The 24235-nt window shown below is 34.7% G+C and overlaps 1 protein-coding gene across 1 annotated transcript; it reads right to left on the minus strand.

The window, feature by feature from the left end:
• Window positions 1–45: 45 nt before the first annotated feature.
• On the minus strand, window positions 46–23777 carry myo19 (myosin XIX). Its single transcript, XM_088088488.1, has 24 exons — window positions 23509–23777; window positions 20825–20972; window positions 18797–18945; window positions 18007–18120; window positions 17408–17540; window positions 17250–17319; window positions 16003–16105; window positions 15788–15884; window positions 15621–15697; window positions 15050–15140; window positions 14028–14193; window positions 13695–13768; window positions 12633–12754; window positions 12393–12506; window positions 11343–11519; window positions 10391–10531; window positions 9298–9405; window positions 9138–9208; window positions 8630–8709; window positions 7022–7167; window positions 5302–5431; window positions 3771–3856; window positions 2572–2895; window positions 46–1834 (listed from the first exon to the last, which is right to left on the minus strand). The coding sequence occupies exons 1-24, from the start codon at window positions 23554–23556 to the stop codon at window positions 1721–1723; spliced, it is 2883 nt and encodes a 960-aa protein (XP_087944614.1). The 5' UTR covers window positions 23557–23777; the 3' UTR covers window positions 46–1720.
• Between the last annotated feature and the right edge of the window lie 458 nt (window positions 23778–24235).

Consider the following 24235-nt stretch of genomic DNA (forward strand, 5'->3'; position numbering starts at 1 on the left):
TCAGAAATGCCGATCTTGCAAACAAAGTCTGAAGTGAGAAGAAAATGTTATAACACTGACATTTATTTCAACAAATCGTTTAAATAACATTTTTCAAGTTGTACATTGATCCTTTGGTACCACAGAACAGATCTCAAAAAGTCTCAGTGACGAAAATCAGTGAATCTAAAATTATTTATCGAAGAAATGAAGAATAAACAGCTGGTCCAGTCGGTAATGTGTCGGATCAGAATCTGAGATGATAAACATCAGCGTTACATTCATTTTTTTTACATTATTTATAGCAAAAACATGAAAAATTATGAATATAATAAAACTTGATGGCTATAGTGTTTTTTTATTTCTCCCACAAACACTAGTGTTTAAATACTTTGGTATGTTTTACAGTACTCGGGTTAATGCTTTGGACTGCAGCAGATTAAAATCCACACAGGAAGTGGTTTATTATAAAAATGTTTAAAAAAGCAGCGACGTGAACAAACCCGGCTCATCGTTTCCCGTTTCACACGACCGTCTGCTTGTTTACGTGCGTCTGTGAGCAGGTGTGTGGTTTTAATGTGCAATATGTGCTTTACATGTGCAATATTTGCTTTATTACATTTTTCCTCCACCATAAAAAACACTCAAAACATACGGAGGCCCATTTCTGCCAGTGTGATGAAAAAAAAGAAAAGATGGGATTGAACATTTCTGGTATAGTTTGGGGGTTGAAATATTTCGACTCGGACCACCATCAGGCCAAAGTCAAAATATTGACATTATTTTACATCACATAGTCATTATTTTTAGGTACCATTTTTCCCATCACATTGGCGGAAATTAGCTTCCATAAAAAAATTGATTTTTTTAATAACATCTGCAATTTAACCTGCATCTGGCCCATGTGTTTTTATGCCCAAAATAAATCTATAAAAACAATCAAATAAATAATCACCCTTAAATAAATACATATACTGCCCTTATGTGATTTGAGTGTAGATTTTTTTTTTTTAAGAAAGGCACTTTGATCAAAAATGAGATGTTAAAAAGAGGCAGCAATGACACAAAAAACCTGCAGTTCTCAGTTTTTTAAGGTGCTAAATGTAATTCCAGTTTTACACATGGAGACAAAATTAAATAAGATTCTGGTTTTTATGTCCTGCAGTGACTTTGTTGTTTTCTATATGTATGTTGTTACCTAAGAGGTGCAGGTCTGTGTTTCCGGAGAGATTTTTAATTAGACAATGATTTTTTTTTACTCCCTGGAGTAAATTTAATTTAATACTATAATAATAACAACAATAACAATAATAATATTAACAATTTATTATTATTATTATTATTATTATTATTATTATTATTATTATTATTTATGTTTTTAATAATAATTTAATTAAATGTAAAATTTAATGTGACAGAAAGCAAATATAAAATCTTGCCATGGCCCTTCAGGGGCTCCGTACATTAATTAACCAGACCTCTGCGTAGGTTAAAATATTATGCGGGGCTGCAGGTTTTGCAGGTCTTTGCACCCTTTTATAAAAGAGTGACAAACTTTGCATAAACTTTGGCATTCTTAAAAAAGGTTGAAGCTCTCAATAATCACTTTAAACACAAAACGAGCTTAAAACCGCAGCTCTGGTCCCTCTGTGTCAGAACAGCAGCTGCTTCGCTGTAAAAACACCCGAGTGGCCGATCAGTCAGCGTCCCTGAAATCAGCGTTTAGTGTTTCGCAAAACTCTTACAAAGTTTTCTCCAGCAGGATGGCGTTGAATCCCGTCACGTCGCTCTTCGCGCCCGGTTGTCTGTCAGCGTAGAGCAGCGGAGAGCGCTGACAGTGCAGCTTTACCGAGCCCTGAGGGTGATGCAGAAAGAGGGAGGCGTGTCAAATCATTTTTTAAGCAGTGAGGAGGGACTTAAGTTTATTATTCTGGCCTTTGCAGAGGAGCATCTAACTTTAAACGGCTGTATTTTGTATTTATTTTATTGTCCATTTTTAAAGAATAATAATTTTTAAGACATGTTTTGTCTTTTTAAGATTTTTTTTTTATTTGGCAATTTTACAAGAAAAAATACTGATGATTTTTTTTTTTTGAGATTAGACTTTTTTTTTTTTTTTTTTTTTAAAAAGGTTTGCCGATTTATATAAGAAAAAAAATGTGACATTAACATTAACATTTTTGGGCTTTTTTTTCTTTAAAATTTGTTCCCAATTTTTGAAGAAACGTTTTGACGCTTGACATTTTTTAAAGGAAATATTTTAGCAAAAATAAATAAATTATAAATAATAATAAATAATCTTTGGTGATTTTTAAAGAAAATGCCTGTTTTCTGTAAAATTGCCAAAAATATCACCATTTATCACAGCCAGAAACTATAAAAACAGATATCATCTTTGAATGTTCAATTTGTTTTGAATACATCATGTTAATAATGCAGGTTTCCAGGACTTTTCCAAAACTACTTTTAGGGTATAACTTTTCCAGGCCTGGAAATTGCTACTTGCACACATTCCCAGGTTTTCCATGACCATGGGCCCATCATAAAAATCCTCCAGATGATAAAAGCGCGCGGCGATGTCAGCGCTCTCACCTTCGGTTGCGCCCGTATGGAGGCGAGCTCCTCTGAGTACTGGTTGGTCTTCACCTTGTACTCGCCTCTCCTGGAGGGCAGGTTGAGGGACGCCATGACGGACACCATCTTCTGGAAGCCCGTGGCGGTCAGAGACATGGTGATGGACGGGGCCGAGGCCAGAGCCAGGCCCAGGGGCCACCCTCGCACGGGGACGGGCTCCGGGATGGAGGAGAGCTGCACGGAGCCCCGCTCCCTGACGACGGGGTTCAACACGGGGACGTCCTCCTCCGCGAGGTCCTCCGCATCGTCCAGTTCTGCCTCAGCCAGAGACTTCAGCAGAGCCTGACGCAAACACAACACGGGGATTTATATTTTAGCTGTTTATTTATTTATTAACCCTTTGAAACCTGGGAAAATACGCTTGATTTCTTTCAAAAACATGGAAAGAAGCGTGAGCGACCTCACGAGAAATGACCCAAAAACTTGCAACAAATCAGCAAAAAGTTACAATAAAATTACCTGAAAATTTGTAAAAACAAGAAAGAAGGTAAAAGACAAAAACAAGTATGAAAATGACCTGAAAAAGTGCTAACATCTTTTAAAAATTTAAAAATTCTGCAGCATTTTGAATATATCATTTTAATAATCATTATAATTCTTTTTTTTCATTCAAAAAATAGTTTTCTGATAATTTTCTCCTTTTTTAACGTTAATTTTTAGTTTGTTTTCTTGTCACCTTTAACCAGTTTCTTGCAATTTGCATTTTGCCTTTTTCATGTTTTTGGAGAGAATTCAAACTTTTGCTCAGATTTGATGATTATTGGTGATGGTTTGACTGATGTAAATATCAGTTTTCTTGTGTTGAGATGCCACCAGCAAAAACACGGGAAAAACATAATAACCAACTTGGCAAAAAAAAAAGGAAACGGACCAGGACACACTCTGAAAATTAGCTCGGGGGGATTATTAGATATGATGAAACAAGAACGAGAGAAAAATGTCCAGATAAATATATATAAATACCTTTAAAATTATGTTACAGAAAAAAACAACTTTTGTTTTGCAGTTATTTCAGGTAATTTTTTGTGACTTTTATCAAAGTTTTTGCACATTTTTGGGCCTTTTTTTGTTAAGATGCTCATCACCCTCATCCCAGCCAGTCTGCTCGTTAACAGAAAACATAAAATACAAAAACACGCATTCTTTCCAAATCTCACCCTCCACTTCCTCCAGGTGCTCTGGATGACTGAAGCCGCTCTGTTCCACCTGTGGACCTGCCGCCGGACACGCCAGGACCGCACGGCTGCAGGACACACGAAACACATTCAACACGTCACCAAACCTGCACATTTAACCCTTACAGACTGTTTGGTGCATTTTACGCGTTTTTCATTCTTTTTCATTTTCTGATAACTGTGTGTGTGTTGATGCATGTGTCCTAAATGTAGTCCAGATTGTGTATCTGAGTGTAATCAGTGAATTTGCAGCTCAGCTCCTACAATAAGTCTAAAATACACTGTGGAAACTAAATAGTTACATTCAGACTGTTCAGGTCCAAAAATGCTCCATTGAAACCCATTCAAACTGACATTTTTGATCCCACAGCCATCAGAGCAGAAAAACAGGACTTGTATTATTTCTGGGTGTCATTCTGGGCTTTTGACTCTGAATTTGTCATTTTGACTATTTTCCACCTGATGAGGTCATTTTGACCATATTTGGCATATGGAGGAAATACATGCTATTTCCACTATGCTATATTTTTGTGTTTTTTTTTTCGTCTACAAACACAGTGGCATCATGTAAGAAAACTGATATTTTAAGAGTTAAAATTCTAAAATTAATGAATTTTTGACATTTATGATTAGGACTACTGCTGGTTAAAAAAATAACTTGATGAAAGCAGAAAATCATATTAATGCATAATATTTTTTTAGCCTGGGTTTGAAAAGCAGAGCAGTCTGAGTCTGAGTTTTTGACACTGCACATAAAAAAAAATGTATAAAAATCAATGTTGCTGAAAATCACTGACATATCCCACTCTGTGATCATAAAAAAATCTATTTAGCATGTAGTATATTGAAAATAATTCATTTTTTTCATTCTACAAACATAGTGGTGTCATGACAAAAACATGGTATCTAAAGGGTTAAAATTTCGAAAATTAATGAATACTTGATATTTATAATTAGGACTAATGCTGGTTAAAAAAATACCTGATAAAATCATATTAATGTATAATATTTTTGTAGCCTGATTTGGAAAGGCACGTTTTGTGTGCAGAGCGGTGTGAGTGTGAGTATTAGACACTGCACCAAAACAAAAGTACAAAAATCATTCAATCAGGCTGTGATCATGAAAAAAAATCTATTTAGCATGTAGTATATTGAAAATAATTATTTTTAAAATTTGAAATACATAGTGGCATCATGACAAAAACCTGCTATTTTAAGGCTTAAAATTCTGAAATGTACTGAATTTTGACATTTACGATCAGGACTGACGCTGGTTAAAGAATAAACTCCATGAAAGAAGAAAATCATATTAAAGTATAATAATTTTTAAGGCGTGATTTTGAAAAGCGATAAGCGTGTGTGTGATATTAAAGGGTTAATCTGTGTGGCTGCGCTCTCATTCAGAGCGAAGCGTCTAATCAGCAGCTGACACCGACAGTTAATCAGATCTGAAGTGCGTCAGGCTGCAAGCGTCCAGCTCAGACTCAGACTGACGGCGGCTTTAACGGTTTACCTGCTTGGATCAGAGTGGCCGACTGCTGGCGGGCGCGGCGTCTGCGGCGCTGGTGCCGCCGCCAGCAGCACTGGATGGAGAAGGCACAGCGGGACAGGATGTTCCTCCTCTGATCCTCCAGCAGGTCGAGCTGTGAGACGACAGACGGGAAAGGTCAGCGCTCCAAAAAAAGACGCCATTTAGGTCAATAACAACACGACTAATCAGAAAAGCTCAGCAATATTTAAAAAAATCATTTCCAGGCATTTTCTGTTCTAAATTACACACGATGAAATTAACTCAAAACTTACCTTTTTAGTTTGGCTTTTAATTGAACTTTATCTATTTATCTGTTAAATATTTATTTATACATTTTAGTCTGTTTTACTGTTGTAATACTTGTAATACTATTGTAATACTGTAATACTACTTTACATTGTGCTGTTATTCTCTCATTTACCTCTTATTTACTGTGTGAGTATTTCACTTATTTATCTATAAATCTATCGAACTATAGAAAGGCTTTAATAATAATAATAATAATAATAATAATAATAATAATAATAATAATAATAATAATAATACATTTTTTCATAGAGCGCTTTTCACAATACTCAAGATGAGACAAAAACAAAGTCAATTAAAGTCAGTAAAAACATACAGAATAAATAAAAAAATACTAAAATAAAAAATAATAATTATATATATATATATATATATATATATATATATATATATATATATATATATATATATATATATATATATATATATATAGACATATATATGTAACTAAATAACTATATCTAAATGTCATAAATCAAAATAATTAAAAGGAAAAGAAAATATCCTCATACGTTTGGTACATATGACAAGCTTGAATTATGATTTTTTTTAAGTGACTTACATAATTATAAAAATATCTGCCAATTACTTATCTATCTGCCAACTTAAATATTTTCATGTTTTTGGTTTTTGCACAAAAATCTGAATTTGTAAAGTTGTTATTTAATAACAGTAGTGCAGTAAAAGTAAAATATTACAGTACAGGTAGAAAGTGGCATGAGTAAAAAAATACTGAAGTAACATAAAAGTAACATAAATTCAAGTACTGAAGTACAGTACTTGAGTAAATAAAAATACTTAATTACATTCAGCATAGTTTAGCAGAGGGACGCAGAGTAAGTTAAATAATTGGAATCAATGCAGCCAGTATATTTCTTTAGCTCTAAAATGTAATAATGCAGTCATTATAATTACTCTAACACATGATATTAATTAGATTATATGATATTCAGGAATTTTTAAATGTTCCTCAAATGTAAAACTTATTTTTCATTGTGTTGGAAAACATTTTGTGGACTTTGAAAGCGAGACGTTTTTCTCTCGACCACTCTGGAAGAACAAAAATCTGAAAACTTTTGTGAAAAAATCTCAAGCCAACAAAATAAATAAATCCTGGATACGAGCAAAAATAACAGAAAATGCGTTCGTCTTTCGTGACTCGCATGAGGTCCATCGTATTGTAGCATAAAGCAAATAGTTTTATATTTTTACACACTCAGCACATTATTATAATTTTTGATATTTTACATACTATTGTTAATGTTTTTAATATTACTGTATTTCTACTTTATATTTGTGCTGGTAATTTTTACTACGTCCTTTAATTTTCTGAGCTCGGCATCAGAGCGACTGCAACAAACCCCGAGGATCAATAAAGTTTTTCTGATTGACTGACCATCGCCTGGGTGAGAAACACTTTGGTGCGTCCGCAGTGCGCCCACGACTTCTGCTTTTCTCCGTCAAACGTTTTCTGCTGCAACACGACGGCGAGCAGCTGCTGCACGTCTCGCCGCAGGACGTCCACGCTGTCGGCGTCCACATCTGAGACGGAGACGAAATAAAATGAGACATAATGCAGATAACGGCAGAGAAGCGCTTCTGATGCTCAGACCAGGGATACTCAACCTATGGCCCCCGGGCCAAATCTGGCCCCTGCTGGGGTGCAAAGTGGCCCCTCAACCATTTTCTAACTCACAATAAAAATAAAGTGACTCACACTCTGAGTTGTTTTTGTACTTTTAGTCTCCGTAAGGTGTCAGAGACATAAAACAGCATCAAATAGAGCTTGTGGAGCCCGGTGGCTCAGTGGATAGAGCAGCGCCCCATGTACAGAGGCTGTATCCTCGCCGCGGGTTCAAATCCGGCCTCGGCCCCTTGCTGCATGTCTCCCTCTGTCTCCCCCATTGCACTCACATTGACCTGTCAATTAAAGGCAATAAAAGCCCAAAAAATAATCTTTAAAAAAAGTGTCAACATAGGTCCTAACTAAGACCCTAATGTCCTAAAATCCAAGAAATGTCCAAAAATTTAACAAAAATCCCTAAATCCTAGAAATGTCCAGAAACTATAGAAATGTCCTAAAATTGGAGAAATGTCCTTTAATCTGGGGAATGTGCTAAAATCCTAGAAACGTCCTAAAAACATGCTGAAATCCAGGAAATGTACTTAAATCACGAACAAATTTAAAATGACAGAAATGTCCTAGAAAAGCAAAAATGGCGTCAAATTCTAGAAATCTCCAAAAATCTGTGAAATGTCTTATAATCCGAGAAACACTACAATCTGAGTCATTTTAGTCCTGGAAAAAAAAGTCCTAAAAATTCAAGAAAAGTCTTAAATCTGAGAAATATCCAATAATCCTAGAAACATGTACGGAGCTGCGACTGGCCCCTGGCCCCTTGTCATTTTGCAATAGTGGCCCCTTGTTAAGGTTGAGAGAATTAGGGTTGAGCGTCCCTGCTGTGGAGACAGTATTTGTTCGGCGTGAGAGCACAGAGACGTTTCCGCAGACGCTGATGTGAATCTTTGAGGTTAATAAGCAGCTTCCTCAAACATTCACACAACCAGAGTTACGTTTATGATCAGAAACAAACTCAATAAAAGCAGAAAATAATATTAATGTATAATATTATTTAAAGCTCGATTTTCAAAGTGCAGAGCGATGAGAGTGCGTGTGATGTTAAAGCGTGCCTGAAGGGTTAAACACGAGTTAATATGAGCAAAGTTTCAGAAAAGAGAGAAACGTCAGAGCTTTTTAGCCATGCAGCGAGTGATCAGGATGCAGGTGCATTTACCTGGAAAGTTCATACGAAGCTGCAAATTTTGTTAGAAAGTCGTTTTTTAAACCCCCCAGAAGAGCAGAGGATGACTTTTACTAAGAGGACTAACGAGGGAAGAGAGGAATAAACCAGCAGACCTGAAGAGAGGAAATAAAACCACTGTTTGTTCAAAGCAAACACGCCCAAATTCACCTTCAATCCACCCGAAAACAAACTGCACTCACCGGCACGACGACTCCCGGGCTTCAAATTTGAATGTTTTGCAATCAGTCCGTAACGCTGCATGAAGCCTTTGAAGGGAATTCTGTCCAACAGAGAGGAAAAGGTCGATGATTGAAAAACATTTCAGACATTATTGTCCCCGTTAGTTAAACACATGTGAAAATTGGTCCTTGAAGATTATGAGATTATTTTATATATATATATTTTAAATTTATATATTTTATATGATTTTAAAAACTTTTTTTAAAAAGCATTTTCTATTGTATTTAATTTTGAAATTTTAAATTATTTGTATATATTTATTTATTTATATATATATTTTTTAATTAATCAATTTAATTATTTTTTTGTTTTTCCTTATTGTTTTTTGTTTTTTATTTTTATGTTGTTGCTTTAAATCAGTTAAAAAATGGAAAATGGTTTACTCTGTTAAATTACCAGAAAAGAGAAACCAAACAAAATGTCAAAAAAAAAAAAAAAAGATTATGAGTTAAAGTCAGAAAGTTTCACCTTATTGGAAATCCGGCAGCACTGATGTGAATCGTCTCCACAATCCCACAGGCCTCCAGCTGCAGGATGACCTGGCAGCACAAAGGAGATATAAATCAAAAACTTGTTTTATTTCATGAAAATAAAAAAGCATTTCACTGTTGTCGTGGAGATCTCCCACCTCCTCCTTTTTGAAGGTGAGCGGTTTGCAGTCGGGGTTGGGTTTGATGCAGCGGGTGTAGTGCGGAGTCGTGGTGTGCAGGATCCTCATCAGGCTCTCCAGAGAGTTCTGCAATCAGACATTAACATCAGCGATGCAGGTCCCAACGCGCTGACGGAGGCCTGCAGACGGAGGCTTTGACCATTTCAAACCAGAGAAAATTGATTTAAATGTCTTTTAAAAGGATGGGAGGAGGGCAATAAGAAATTTAATAAGAAATGGCCTAAAAAACTGCAAGAAATCACTAAAAACTTCAAAGAAAATGACCTGAAAAAAGCAGCAAAAACTAATGGTAATAAACAAAAACGAACAAGAAAATAATCTTAAGAAAATTCTAAAAAAAAGTGCTGAGAAGAAATAATATTTTATATATATATATATATATATATATACACACACACACATAGTTTTTCGATTATATTTAATGACCCCAACTAATCTCATGTCATTTTCCTGTCCCCTTTAACCATTTTCTTTTCAATAAGCAATTTGACAAGATATGGCAAAACGTTAAAAGAAAATGACCTGATAAAAGCAGCAACAAGTGAAGTTAAAACAAAAAATAATCTTTTGGACGTGTTTAAAAAAGTGCTAAAATAAAATAAAAAATACATAATTTTTAATTTATTTTATTTTATTTTAGCAAGTAAAATTAATTTATATATATATATATATATATATATATATATTTACTTTACTTTAGCACTTTTCATATATATGTGTATGTGTGTGTGTGTGTATATATATATATATATATATATATATATATATATATATATATATATATATATATATATATATATATATATATAAAAGAATTTTCGGGACATTTTTGACCTAATTTTAAGATTTTAAGCTCATTTTCCTGTCCCCTCTACTTATTTCCATTTTCTCTGACATTTCTTGCATTTTCTTTGCCTTTCTCCCATTTTTTTTTAAAGAAATCAACCCAGTTTTCTCAGATTTCAGAGGTGTAAATGCCGGTAAAAGGCATCTGAACGCAGCACAAGAAAACTGATGCTGATTCAGGCGTTAAAGGGTTAACGGCTCTCACCTTGAACTTGGAGACCACGGTGACTTTGCTGAGCCCGGGTCGGCTCGTCGGGGTCTCCGTTTCGTTGCCGGTGAAGATGTGGCGCAGCAGCGGCTCGTCGGACCTCTGCAGCAGGTCGATGAGCTGCGGAGGAACCGGATCCTGAAACAGAGTCGAGCAGAAACACGATTTCACAAGTTTTCTACGGCGAAACACAAGTCAGATTTAAGACTTCTTCATCTTATTGTTTTACTGTCACTTGAAATTAAATTTAACATAATTTTACAATGACTAAAACCTAGAAAATATAGTTTATGATATAATAAATAAAAGTAAAAACATAAATTACTTTTAAAAAAAAGAAAAAAATAGAGATTACCAATTATTTTGAGATTTTAGAAGGCACCGTTCCTGAACTTTCTGCCCATGTCTTAGCATTTTTAAGACGTTTGAAAGATAAATTGTAGACATTTTATACCGTTATTTTATAATAAATAAAGTCACTACCTTTAACCCTTTGAAACCCGAGCAAACTGGCTTGATTTCTTTCAAAAACATGAGAGGAGGAAAATTAGAAATGACTCAAAAATCATCAATAAGTTAGTAAGTAGTTAGTAATTAAAAAAACAATTTAAAAAGCGGTCCTGAAATAATATTAACTCTAAATGATCTTTACAGTTTGTTAATTTTCGTTGTTTTTTTACCCAGAGGTGGATTGCTTTTTTTTGGTTTCTTCTCCATTACCATCAGTATCACTGTTGTAAATTTACTAAATTTTACAATTTGTCAAACGTTTCATAAAAAGCTGCCCGATGTCTTTTTTCCCTGTTTTTAAAAAACAACAAAAAAAAGCGTCGATTTTGAGTTCAGAGGTTTCCATACGTGTCAAAGGCGTCTCCAGCTGCTCCAGGTTTCAAAGGGTTAAAGGTTTTTTAGGATCTGCGTGGCTGATGGACACGTTTCTCTCACACACCTTGTTTTTCTCCACCATGCCGTGGATCTGGTAGCGGACTCGGCCGGCGTAATGCGTCACGGTGAAGTGCGGCTCCGTGCTGAACTTGTCCCAGCTGATGTTGGCGTTGTCGCTGAGCTCCTTCTCCAAACGGACCCTGAACGTCTTCGGATCCGAGGCTCGATTCAGACGACTCTCCTACAGGACAGGGATGGAAAAAACATGTTTTTAAGTTTGACCTCATATTTCGCATTTATGGCCGATACTGACGAGGATCAGCTGAGAGAAAACTAAAGAATGGACGGAAGAAAAAAGACAAAAAACAGAGAGGACAGAGACAGAGGACAGAGATAAAGGACAGTCATAGAGGACTGTGATAGAGGACAGTGATAGAGGACAGAGATAGAGGACAGAGATAAAGGACAGTCATAGAGGACTGTGATAGAGGACAGTGATAGAGGACAGAGATAGAGGACAGTGATAGAGGACAGTGATAGAGGACAGAGATAGAGGACAGTGATAGAGGACGGTGATAGAGGACAGAGATAGAGGACAGTGATAGAGGACAGAGATAAAGGACAGTCATAGAGGACAGAGATAGAGGACAGTGATAGAGGACATAGATAGAGGACAGTGATAGAGGACAGAGATAGAGGACGGAGATAGAGGACGGTGATAGAGGACAGTGATAGAGGACAGTGATAGAGGACGGTGATAGAGGACAGTGATAGAGGACAGTGATAGAGGACAGAGGTTGAGGACAGTGATAGAGAACAGAGATAGAGGACAGAGATACAGGACAGTGATAGAGGACAGAGATAGAGGACAGTGATAGAGGACAGAGGTCGAGGACAGAGATAGAGGACAGTCATAGAGGACGAGCAAAAACAGTCAGCCAGAGTTGCTCGTTGAAAACAGATCCCGAATTGTCTCTTTTCCTGTTTTTTATGTATGTATTTTTTTAGTAATAATAATAATTATTATTAATAATAATAATAATAAAATAATAATTTAGAAAATTAAATAATCAATAATAATAATAATAAATAATCGAGAAAACTGCGCGCGTACCTCGTTGAGTAGCGAGAAGACGCTGACGGGACTCCCCTCGATCAGGTCCAGGCAGCTCTGGTTGTCTTGGTATTTGACGAAGGACCACTCCAACCCCTCCGACACGTATTCCTCCTGCAAGAACAAACATGAATATCAAAGCACCAAATACATTTGCACGTTAAATAACGAACAAGAAGCCGTTCACAGAGACCGAAGGAGACGCTCGTCCCTCCGGAGTCTCTGCGAGGACGCGCTCACCTGCTGCGCTCGCAGATAATGAGCCACGAAGTGCTGCTGCAGCTTCTCGTTGGCGTAGTTGATGCACAGCTGCTCCAGGTTATTCACCTGGAAACACTCGAAGCCGTAAACGTCCAAAACTCCTGCGCGTCACAGAGAGGACACGACCGAGTGAGCCGGCGTCACATCAACATCTGTCTCTGCGACTTACTCTAAAGGTAATCCCTTACATATAAAGAAGTAAAAGTACTTATTTATAGTTAGTGACGGCGGACGGCAGCAGTGTTACTGCATAAACTCTGAATTATCAATAAGATCAAAGCACACATCAACATTTTTACACTGTTTCATAACCAAAATATGTTTTTCTACAAATTCTAAAATGTTAAAATCAAATGTAAATTTCTGCAGTAACGAACCACAATCTTCATGAATTTATATTATTTGTTTATAAATAAATTCAGTTACTAATTGGAGTTAAATGAAAGATTATATTTTGTGTAAAATAATTATAATATGAAACCTGTATGTGTGTAAAAATACCATTTTAAATTCTGAATATGGTAAATAAACCATTGATTTGATTGAAACCTGTTTATTACACTGTGAATTTCACATCCATTAAGGGAAAAAAATGTTTTTCAATGTGAATTTTAAGAATATTTTAAGACTCTCAAACTTAATTACTAAAAAAGGGAATCTGTCAAAGTGCAGAGTGAACTCTTTAAATGCTAATAATAAAAATAATATTAATATTCTTGTTTCTGTACCTGAATGTTGAGTACATTTCTGAAAAGTTTTTATGTTTTTTTTAATGAATAAAGTATTATCGTTTGTACTATTATCTCTGTACATAATCTATATATCTGTATATCATGACTGATGATTTTATTTATATTTATACCGTCATTTTGTCTTTTTTTGTTGAATTTGTTGATTTTTTATAACTGGTAATTATGTACAAAAAAAACAAAACAAAGAAAAAACCTTGTTTATGGAAACCTACATGCTATAAAACAGACTAAAGAGAAATGACACATAAATACGTGTTCGTACTCAGCTGAATAAAAACAAGCTTTTTACCGATGAAGTTGCTCCACACGGATTTCTCTGCACAGATGCTGTTGTTGATGAACGTAACGAGCCACTCAAACAATCTGTTGGAAAAAGACACGAACGTTTCAGGTTTCTCCGGCGACAGAAACGCTGTAAACATGAGATGGTTTGTTGATTATAAACAGAAGATCGTGGCGGTTTCACATTTGACTGTTTGTGGTTAAAGGAGCGTCTGATGACAACAGACACACAAACGTGACGAGTCCTCCTCCACGCCACGCCACGCCACGCCACGCCACGCCACGCCACGCCACGCCACGCCACCAAACTGCTGCTGTTATCTGCAGATCAAATCCTTACTGGGCGTAGATGACCTTGGCGAGGCAGTCTCTCCTCAGGCTGCACTCCGCCTGCGAACACGGCTTCTGCACGCTCTGCTTTCCCGCCTTCAGCGTCCGAACTCTCAAACACACGTGAAGCTCCTCAGCGGAGACGCTCAGCAGCTCAGCCGCCCGCTGCAAGAAGTCTGACACACAGGGAGAGGAAAACGCTTAACTACGTGTTTTTTTTAATGTTTGTTGAGACTTGAAAGTACATGAAACAAGTGCTAATTTGAATTTTTTAAATGTATTTATTTTTTAATTTAATTAATTTATTTTTTAAATTTATTTATTTTAGTCCAACTTGTGTGTCAAATGTCCTTATTTTTTTTATAAAATTAGTTCCAATCCAAATTTACATTTATAAAGCACATTTAAAAAAGGCAGAGCTGATCAAAGTGCTGTACTGTGATAAATAAATAAAATTAAAATAGTGATAAAATTGATAAATAATAATAAATAAAAATAGCAAAAATGACATGAAATAACATCCTGTATTTTTTAGTCAAAGTTTTAATCGACTAAAAAGGATGAGCATTTTAGTTTCATATTAAAAAAAAAAAACAGTAATTTTTTGGTGGGAAATATAGTCACCACCATCATCGTTTTTTACTCACTTCGAAAACAAATATGTGAAGATTTGGTGAGGAGACGGAAGATTAAAGTCAGAAAATAATAATTATTATTATTATTAACAATAATGATAACAACAACAATAATAATAGTAATTATTATGTTTTATGAAAATAATCATCATAATGTCTCTTTCACATTTATGTATGAGACAAAATAAAGATATTAAAGAAAAAAATAATAAAAATTTCTTGATTTCTATCAAAAACAGAAAAAGGCAATGAGCAACTTGAAAACAAATGAAGCAGATATTAGCGAGAAATTCGTAAAATGTACAAGAAAATTAAGAAATAACAGATATTTTAAACAATAGCTGGAAGTGATTAATAAGAGTTGACAAAATATCTTTAATAAAATCATATTCAGTACCTTCGGACAGTTTGTCGAGGTCACAGGGTTGAGATTCGTTCAATGAGGACGAGAAATTCACGTTTCCCAGCTGCAGAATCCCTGATAATATCTGGAAAAATCAGTCAGAGAAATTAGATTTTAATTTTTCAAAGAAAGACAAAATAAAAAAAATTAGCTATAATAATAATGATGATGATGATGATGATGATGATGATGATAATATTAATAAGGATAATAATAATAGTAATAATAATGATAATAATATTATTAATTATATTATCAGTACAATAATAATAAAAAAGAACACTTAAGTAATATGAAAAAATATCAAAGTATTAAGGTAAGATAAAATTTGATAAAATAAAATGCAGGATTAAAACATTCATATTATTCATATAATATTTCATTTTCAGTCAGTTTTACTTGTTTCATCAGCCATGAGCGGCATAAATGTGTCCCGAATACAGACCAACTCTTTCTGCTTACCTTTACTTTTAACTGCATTATAGTGTGTAATAAAGTGTTTATTAAATGTTTCTGGTTTTTCATAAATGATAAACCGAGCAGCTTAAATTTAAGAATAACTCACCCTGAATATCTGTCTCTGTCTCTCAGCACTGATGCCCAGATGAACCATCGCCTCCACAGTCTCCTGAAAACAGTCCTCTGAAAACATCACGAGAAGAGTTATGAGTGAAAAAATCTATTAAATAAATGTCCAAATACATTTTTTTTAAATAAAAAAGAAACACCAACCTTCAACAGTTTTTTCAGAATTTGGCAGCCACACGAAACGCTGGTCGCGTGGCATCTTCCAGTCCGTCCTCTGCTCCTCTGTGGCTCCTTTCATCATCTGAGAAACCAAATCAGCATTTACACCTGCTCTACACACACACTATATACATATACACACATATATATATATGTATATAAAGTATTGATATCAAAATGAGGTTCAGCGCCGCTCTCACCTGGTAAAAGATGTGGAAGTTCCTCTCGTTCGCCGGCTGGCACGCCACCCTGGTCTTCTCCAGTAAATATGTCTGCACAGACGCCCCCACCAACAGCTGACTCCTTCAGGTGAAAAATAACATTCAACTCAGTTATAGTTTACAATACAGTATGCCACAATCATCAGCATCCCACCCACCCCACAGTGGGATTAAAAAATTAAATTAAATATTATGAATAATATAAAAAAATGCATAAATTAAAACTCACATGCTGTGATAACATAAATAAAATATAGATTCTACAGCCATTTTAATAAGTTACATCCAACACACAGTGGTATTAAAATATGAATAAATATATAAAAATAACAAACATTATGAAGAAAAAATAAATAAATAAAAACAAAAAATCAAACTCAAATGCTATGATAAAATAAATAAATAAAATACAGATTCTACTGGCATTTTAAAATAAATGAATAAATAATTAAATGTATAAATAAAAATAACAAACATTATGAATAATATAAATAAAAAGATACATAAATAAAAACAAAAAATCAAACTCAAACGCTATGATAAAATAAATAAATAAAATATAGATTCTACTGCCGTTCTAATGAGTTATGGCCAACAAACAGTGGGATAAAATCAAATCAAATCAAATCAAATCAAATCAAATCATTAGGAATAATATAAAGAAAATAAATAAATAAATAAATAAATAAATAAAACAAGAACTCAAACTCAGATGTTGTGATGAAACAAATAAATAAAATTAAGAGTCTCCAGTCAGTCCACTAAGTTACGGAAAGGTTTGAAATAACACAATCATGTCATATCATAAATGTGGTGAAAATAATTAACATGTAAAGCAACCCTGTGTTTTAATGAACATTTATACCTCATAATGCATATTATCTTGTTGTTGTTGTGTCTATATGTGAATTTCTCACATTTCTGTGGCATTCTCTGTAATCCATGGTCAATCTGTCCTGTTTGATTATTAAAAAAACCAATAAACAGACATCCATAAACAAATAAATAAACAAAAATAAAATTCACTAAAAATGTTCAATTAAAATTTTAATTTAATTCTTTTAAATTAAATTAAATTAAATTAAAATGAAAAAAGAATAAATAAAATAAAATAAAATAAAATAAAATAAAAATAATAAAATAAAATAAAATGGTACAGATTAAACTGACCATGAACTTGCACTGATTGTATCTCAGGTGAAGAAGAGGAATCAGGTGCATGTTACCTGTCTAACTGCAGCTGGATGTATTTCCCAAAGCGGCTGCTGTTGTTGTTCCGCAGCGTGCAGGCGTTTCCTACACGGCGGGTAAAGAGTTAACTGAGTGAGCGTCCACAGAGGTTATTTTCGCATTAACGACGCGTCATTGATCGGTTATCAGTTACCGAAAGCCTCCATGATGGGGTTGGAGTCCAGCACTCTCCTCTCGATGCGCTCCACCGTGTCCTGACTCTGCACCACCGAGGACGAGGCCGCCACCGTGGCGTAGTATTTCATCAGACAACGAGACGTCCACGTCTGCAGAGAGACAAACCACAGCTCCGATAAAGGTCGTCTCTACAGAATCATCCATCACTTTTGTTCACGGCTGCAACCAACAACGATCTCCTCAATGAATCTCTCGTCTGTTCTCACTCTGCGATCAACAGTTTAACCCAAAAATGTCCGAAAATGGTTAAAATTGCTCGTCAAATGTTTATAGTGTGCAACATCTTCAAATGACTCTGACTGAAACTCAAAGATATTTTGATGAACACATTTCAAATACTTTTCTCATCGATTTTTCTTTTTTTCCCCCCCAATTAACCAACTAGTTAACCCTTTACAACCTGGAGCAACATCTCTTTTCTTATGCTGTTTTTGAACACGTTTAATAATTATTTAAATCTTTGAACCCTGATCGGTGCAATTTATTCCAAAAGCTGAGAAAAAGAAACAGAGGAGGGATGCGTCTCCCGGGATGGACGGACAAACAATCGTTTACCTTTCCCGCTCCGCTCTCACCGCTGACCACCAGCGACTGGTTGACCGGCTCCAGCTGGCCCTGAACGTTCCTGTAGGCTTCCTCCGCCACGATGAAGATGTGAGGTTTGAACTCCTGTTTACAGAAAAGATAAACACCAAAAATAAATAAAAACATCAACACTTTTTGAGATTAAGGCTGCAGAGAGCCGTCAGAGCCTCACAGAGCATCCAGAGTTTCACCAGTCTGAAAACGCTTCTTCTTCTTTGCACTTTCAAACTCTGCAAAGTTGGCAAACATCAGACATATTTATGAAATATTGATCCTTGACACACTTCCTGTAGGTGTGCATCAATGCATGGTTAAATCCTGAAAGCACAGGCGAAGATTTTGGGGGAAAAATCCTGAAGAACACATGCAAGAGGCAAAGGGCTTTTATTCTGAAAAACTGCAAGAACGTTACTCATCGAAGCAAAAATGCCTTCGGAAAAAATACTAAAAGAAGATAAAGTAACGACGCACGGTTAAAGCAGGAAATGCCATGACTGTCCACCATATATTTGTGCAAAAAATATCTGAGAATACAGAAAAAAAAAGGGTTTGACGTCCAAAATTTACCAGGGAAAATCCACATTCCCCACTTAATTTGTTTCTCCCCCTAAATGTTGAAAAATAAAATAAAATAATACAAAAAATTAAAACCGCCCTGAAAGTGCAAGAGATAGCCCATCTCTGTACATCTTTCTCTATAAATATTTGAAAAAATAAAATAAAAATGTTCTGAACTCCGGTGAGAGGGAGCAGTGAGTACCTGAGGCTGAGGAGCGCAGTGATACTCCTTCATCACGTCCAGAGAGTAGAGGTCCGGGATCGGCTGGAAAGGGTTGAGAGCCACCAGAGTGCAGCCAGCGTGGGTGTAAAACACCTTCACACTGTACCTGGCCTGCAGGCATTTCAGCACTGCAACAGGAAAATATTCAATATCATTAAAACGCATTAACGGTAAAAAAAAAAAAAAAAAAGAACAGACAAACCAATATTTTTCTGATTAAAGTTTATATTAAAATGGCAGACATGTTCATCTAAAATAAGACTGTCTATATAAAATAAGTATTATTAAATAGATTTAAATTAAATTCAGTATTAAATAAATTTAAAAAATAATAAATAAATATGCCCATGAAATAAATGTAGCTTTGAAATAAATCTGGAAATTAAAAAATGAGGAAATAATTATATTTATAAATGTAAATATAAATATTTAAATGAGTGTGTGCGCGCTGACAGCCTGTGAATACACACACAGCGGAGAGACATGAGAGGAAGCTGATATCATCCTCGTGTCCCCTTTTCGGCGGATTTTTCCGCTGCTGCAGATAATTTTGTCACCTTGTAATATATTAATTTTGTGAGTAGGCTATATTAAAAACCGCCAAACCGCGGCACGCACTGGCACCTCCCGGCAACCAGTGGCATCTGCTGCCACTGCTGCACCTAGCTGCGGCATCTGAGGTTGCCACACGAGGTGCCACAGTTAGGTGCCGCTGCCGCAAATTGAGCCAGCCCCTGCTGGCTGGTGCTGGGGACTGTCGGACATGTCCGCGCACCAGAGCGGGATGTCGGATATGTCCAAGCTGGGGACGGTGGGACACGTCCCAGCGCTGGAGTGGGATGTCAGACATGTCCGCGCGCTGGGGACTGACGGACATGTCCGTGCTGGGGACTTGTTATTGTCATTAGCTGTTGGTGTTGTCTGTCAAAACATGGCTGGAGTCTCATACTTCAATGGAGGAAAAGTTATTTCGCAGTTGATATCATGGTTTTATCGCCCAGCCCGACTCTCTCATTTTAGCAGCACAGCAGTCATTCATGCATTCATTTTTTTATCATCTCTGCAGACTTAATCTTGACGTAGTTAAACATCGCACAGCAAATACTGCAGTTCAAGGTGACACGAGCGGGAAACCACTGTGTCAAACTGGCTGTGTTTTTGTAAATAAGGATAAAGTTGATATTAAACACTCGCTGACATGCAGTACGGAGGACAGAAGCTGCCAAAATCAAAATAAATTAATTAATATGCCATTAAATCTGCCAGAAATAATATCAATAGATAAATGTAGGACTTAACCGATCAAATGTGACAGCAATGTATATTTCAGTTTTTTATTTGTCTTTATTTACCTTTTGCTTCATATATGTATGATGATCTATGATGTTTTTAAATTTACCACATGACACATTTACAGCCCTCTCATTTGCATAAAGGAAGAAATGGAAAAAGAAAATAAGTAATTTTCATATAATAACATAATACATAAATAAATATAAACATTAAATAAATTTAATAATTTAAATATACATAAAAAATAAAAATAAAACTTTTGAAATACATTTAAAATATATCCAAAACTATAATAATAATAATAATAATAAAATCATCTAAACATTGATAAAATATATTAATATTTACAGAGAAAATAATCATAAGAAAGTGAATTAAAACGGGAACTTAATAAAACGATAAATGCCAGAGACGACAGATGTAAATTAGCAGTCCTATTAACTCTGGCATATTTACATTTGTATTTTTTTTTTTTACTGATATTCATTATACTGTCCCTTTTACATAAATAAATATAATAATTTAAAAGATAAACAATAAAATTAAAAAGAAATATCACTTTATGTCACATTTTATCAGTCACTTAATGCCAACATGTGTTTTTAATATTTTATTTTGTACATATAATGGCATATATTTGGAGTGATTTTTTTATTTTATTTTTTATTGTTATTTTGCTGTTTATCATGTGATGTAGAGAGCTGAATTTTTTACCTGTTGATGGCGTCACTGGGTTTACTTTGGTGAGGTCGTCGCAGGTGTACAGCTGTTCTTCATCGATGAGGAAGGCCTGAATTTCTCCCTCGAGCGAATCATTTAGAGACGGCGGAGGAGGCTGGCGCTCCTGTACGAATCCTTTCGCCTGCGTGAACGAGGCAGAACGTGATATTACGATTAAGAGCCGACCGTTCACGAGTCACGTCAAGTAAAGGCATATGGGTGGAAATGTTTTCAACTTCATGTTGTTAACTTGGATCTCTATTTCTTTATTTTATGTTGTTGTTTTTTTTCACTTATTCTGAATATTATGTCTCTATCATGGCATTGTCATATTTTGTGTTACTAAAGCCTTAATTTATATTTTTATTTATTATTTTTTTTACTTATTTTGAATTTTTTCATTGCATTGTTTTATTTTGTTTTCCTCCCTTATTTTTAGTATTTATATACTTTTTTGTTGTTCAGTTCTCCTGTATTATGTCTTTATATTATACTTAAAATACTGTCATATTTTTATTTGTAATTTACTTTTATTAGAGGTATTATTATTATTATCATTATCATCGTCCTCATTATTAATATTATTACTATTATTATTATTTAATTTTTAACTTACTTAGAATATTTATGTCTCTCATATCATTGTTTTTTGCCCACCCCCCCACCCCCCGTTTAATTATTATTATTATTATTATTATTATTATTAGTATTATTCTTATTATTATTATTATTGTTATTGTTATTAATATTATTATTATTATAGCATCTATTATATTTATATAATTATTTTTTTATTTTTTATTATTTTTATTGTATTATGTTCTGAACACCACCTCAAGCATAAATGTCTTGTTGCTGTTTTTGGAATAGCTCAACCCGCTGTAAGTTTCATTGTGTCAATAAAGTTTGGTAAAAAACAAAAAGGTCACACGGCCTGCCACCTGCCTGACGACTGTCAACAGTCTGAGCTACTAAATTTGTGCAGACACATTTAATCCAACAGCAGGTAGGCTACATCCTATCATTCTGCAAGGTCACGTTAAACCATTTAAAGAGACTTAATGTCATTAATGCTACACAAATAACATCTGAGGACACGTTACATTCGCCCGACATGTCGAACACATACATTACATTTAACTCTCGTCACAGGGGCCAAACTATAGCCGCATGTTAGATTACGACGCAGTAAATAAATAATGAACGTACAAAAATCGTATAAAGGTAAATGATGCGTTACCATATTGATTTCTTTGTGTTTTTGTCACATCTTTCCTAATTCTGTCCTGTTGTTCCGACACCAAACTCTGGTAATTTAATGAATGTTTGTATTTTATATACGTGCAAAGTGGCTCGAATATTTGCCATTGTCTAAATATTTTGAGCCACATCGACATGAAACGTTGAAGTGTTTTTAAGACATTTCTGTATGCTGCGATAACTTTTGCTTTTAGCACCTTTTAAAGTGTCCTGCAATAATTAGACTTCAGTAACCGGCAACCTTAACGGCAACAATTTGTCACTTATAAGATCAACAACAACATTTATCTGCAACTATTTTAATAAGGAATTCAACATTTATCTCATTTTGTTAAGGAAAAATTATGAAAATTCATTACTTTTATGCCTTAAAATTTGAGAATTTGCTGGTCTTACACTGTCGTATCTTTTAATACTTTGGGGTTTGTAAATTTTGGTTGGACAAAACGACATTTTTAGGTTCCCAAACATTTTTGTTGACAAAATTTTAAAACTTTTCATGAATGTAGAATAAAATTAATTAGCCATGCGCAATGTTTCGCACAAAGAAAACGGTATAGTTGTATGGAAATTAAACAAGCAACTTTTTCAACCTTTTATAGCTGGTTATGTTTGTTTTACATTACATGGAAGATTATTCACAGAAGATTAATGGAACAATTAATTTAATACCGACAATGAAATTCAAAAAATGACTGTGAAATTCCATGACCTTTCCTAGTTTTCCATGTCCCTGAAAACCTTAATTTGATTAAGTTAATTTAGGCTCTATGATATTGTAACAGGCTTTTCTTACTGTTTTTCATTGTTTTGTTGACCAAATGAATAGATTAACTGACAGAAAAACAGATGATGAATAATCATATAATAGTTTATTAGTTTATAGTAATTTTCTCAAGCAAGGTATATTTATATTGCCAAATTTACTTTATTTTTGCTTATTTTTCAATTTACTTCACATGAAATCATATGAATAATTTTATTGAAATGTAATGCCACAATAAATAAGCACCTATTTTTGAAATTATTTACTTATTGTAGGGACTATTTTCATCTGGCATATTAAACGTTATCTTACGGTATTATTATTTGATCGGAGGTTCATTAAACATTTTAATTACAAAGCTACTGAATACAAAACAAACTATTTTTTTATTATTATATTCGGGGGTTTTTAAAATCTTGTGAGCTCAAGTTATTATCTTGTGCGCACAAGATAATTGTCTTATAGGAATAAGTTTATAATCTTGCGCGCACATGATATTCTCTAATCATCTTATTATATAATAACGAGTACACACAAGATAACAACATGTGCGCGCGAGATAAATAAAATATTACATTTCGGCACTTCAGGGCCTCCATACAAAACTTGTAAAACCGCGGTAGAGACATTGAGGACGGGTGTCCTGACTTACCGTCCCCCCTCCGTGTCTGTGTCCCGCTCGGTTGTCCGCAGAAGTCATTGATTGATTTCACCGTTAACTTCCAGTAAAACTCAGCCGAAAACTTCAGCCGGAGCTGCGCCTTTTTCCTGCTTCAGCTGAGGTAAAGTTATTGTGAACTGAAGTCCTGAACGTCAAGATTTTCCATTACTGCCTGAAATTCCTTGTGGACAACTTCCTCCCCCTGCTGTCTGTCCCACAAGTCTCCCAAAACCTCACGCTTAACACCCGCCCTGTCCGCGCTTCTTCTGCGGCTTTTCACGGCAGCTTAGATCCTAAATGCTGCACCGCTGCCCTCTGCTGGACTGAGCTCCTGCAGTCAGGTCTTTTTTCCTATTTTATTTCAATTTTTAATTGACAAACTGAACATATGAAAAGGTAAAAAAGGTAGGTAAAATTTTAAATAAAACAATAGATAATAAAACTTGAATTAATATTTAATATCTTTGGATTTCTTTCTTTTTTTTGGACAAAGTGAACAGATAAGACACTAAAAATCAGGTTAAAAGTACAGCACCAGTAAAAAAAAAAATAAAAAAATAAAAAAGAAAAAGATTCAGGTAAAATTCTGTATAACAAGATTTTTTTAACAAACCTAACATATGCATAAAACATTGGGTAAAAGGTACAGCAGGTGAAAATAAAAATAATTTAAAAATACATATATGAACGCTGCAAGTAAAACTGCAGTAATGATATC

The sequence above is a fragment of the Plectropomus leopardus genome, chromosome 15 (genome assembly GCF_026936395.1).
Source record: "Plectropomus leopardus strain MGB_pleo_1.0 chromosome 15, ASM2693639v1, whole genome shotgun sequence".
Classification (NCBI taxonomy): domain Eukaryota; kingdom Metazoa; phylum Chordata; class Actinopteri; order Perciformes; family Serranidae; genus Plectropomus; species Plectropomus leopardus.

Excerpts from the sequence above, each read along its gene's own strand:
- myo19 (XM_088088488.1), bottom strand. The coding sequence starts at position 23,556 with ATGACTTCTGCGGACAACCGAGCGGGACACAGACACGGAGGGGGGACG. Across the intron at positions 10,532-11,342 it reads GCATGGTGGAGAAAAACAAG|GATCCGGTTCCTCCGCAGCT; the intron begins GTGTGTGAGAGA and ends ACTCTGTTTCAG. Across the intron at positions 9,406-10,390 it reads CCGTGGTCTCCAAGTTCAAG|AACTCTCTGGAGAGCCTGAT; the intron begins GTGAGAGCCGTT and ends GTCTGATTGCAG.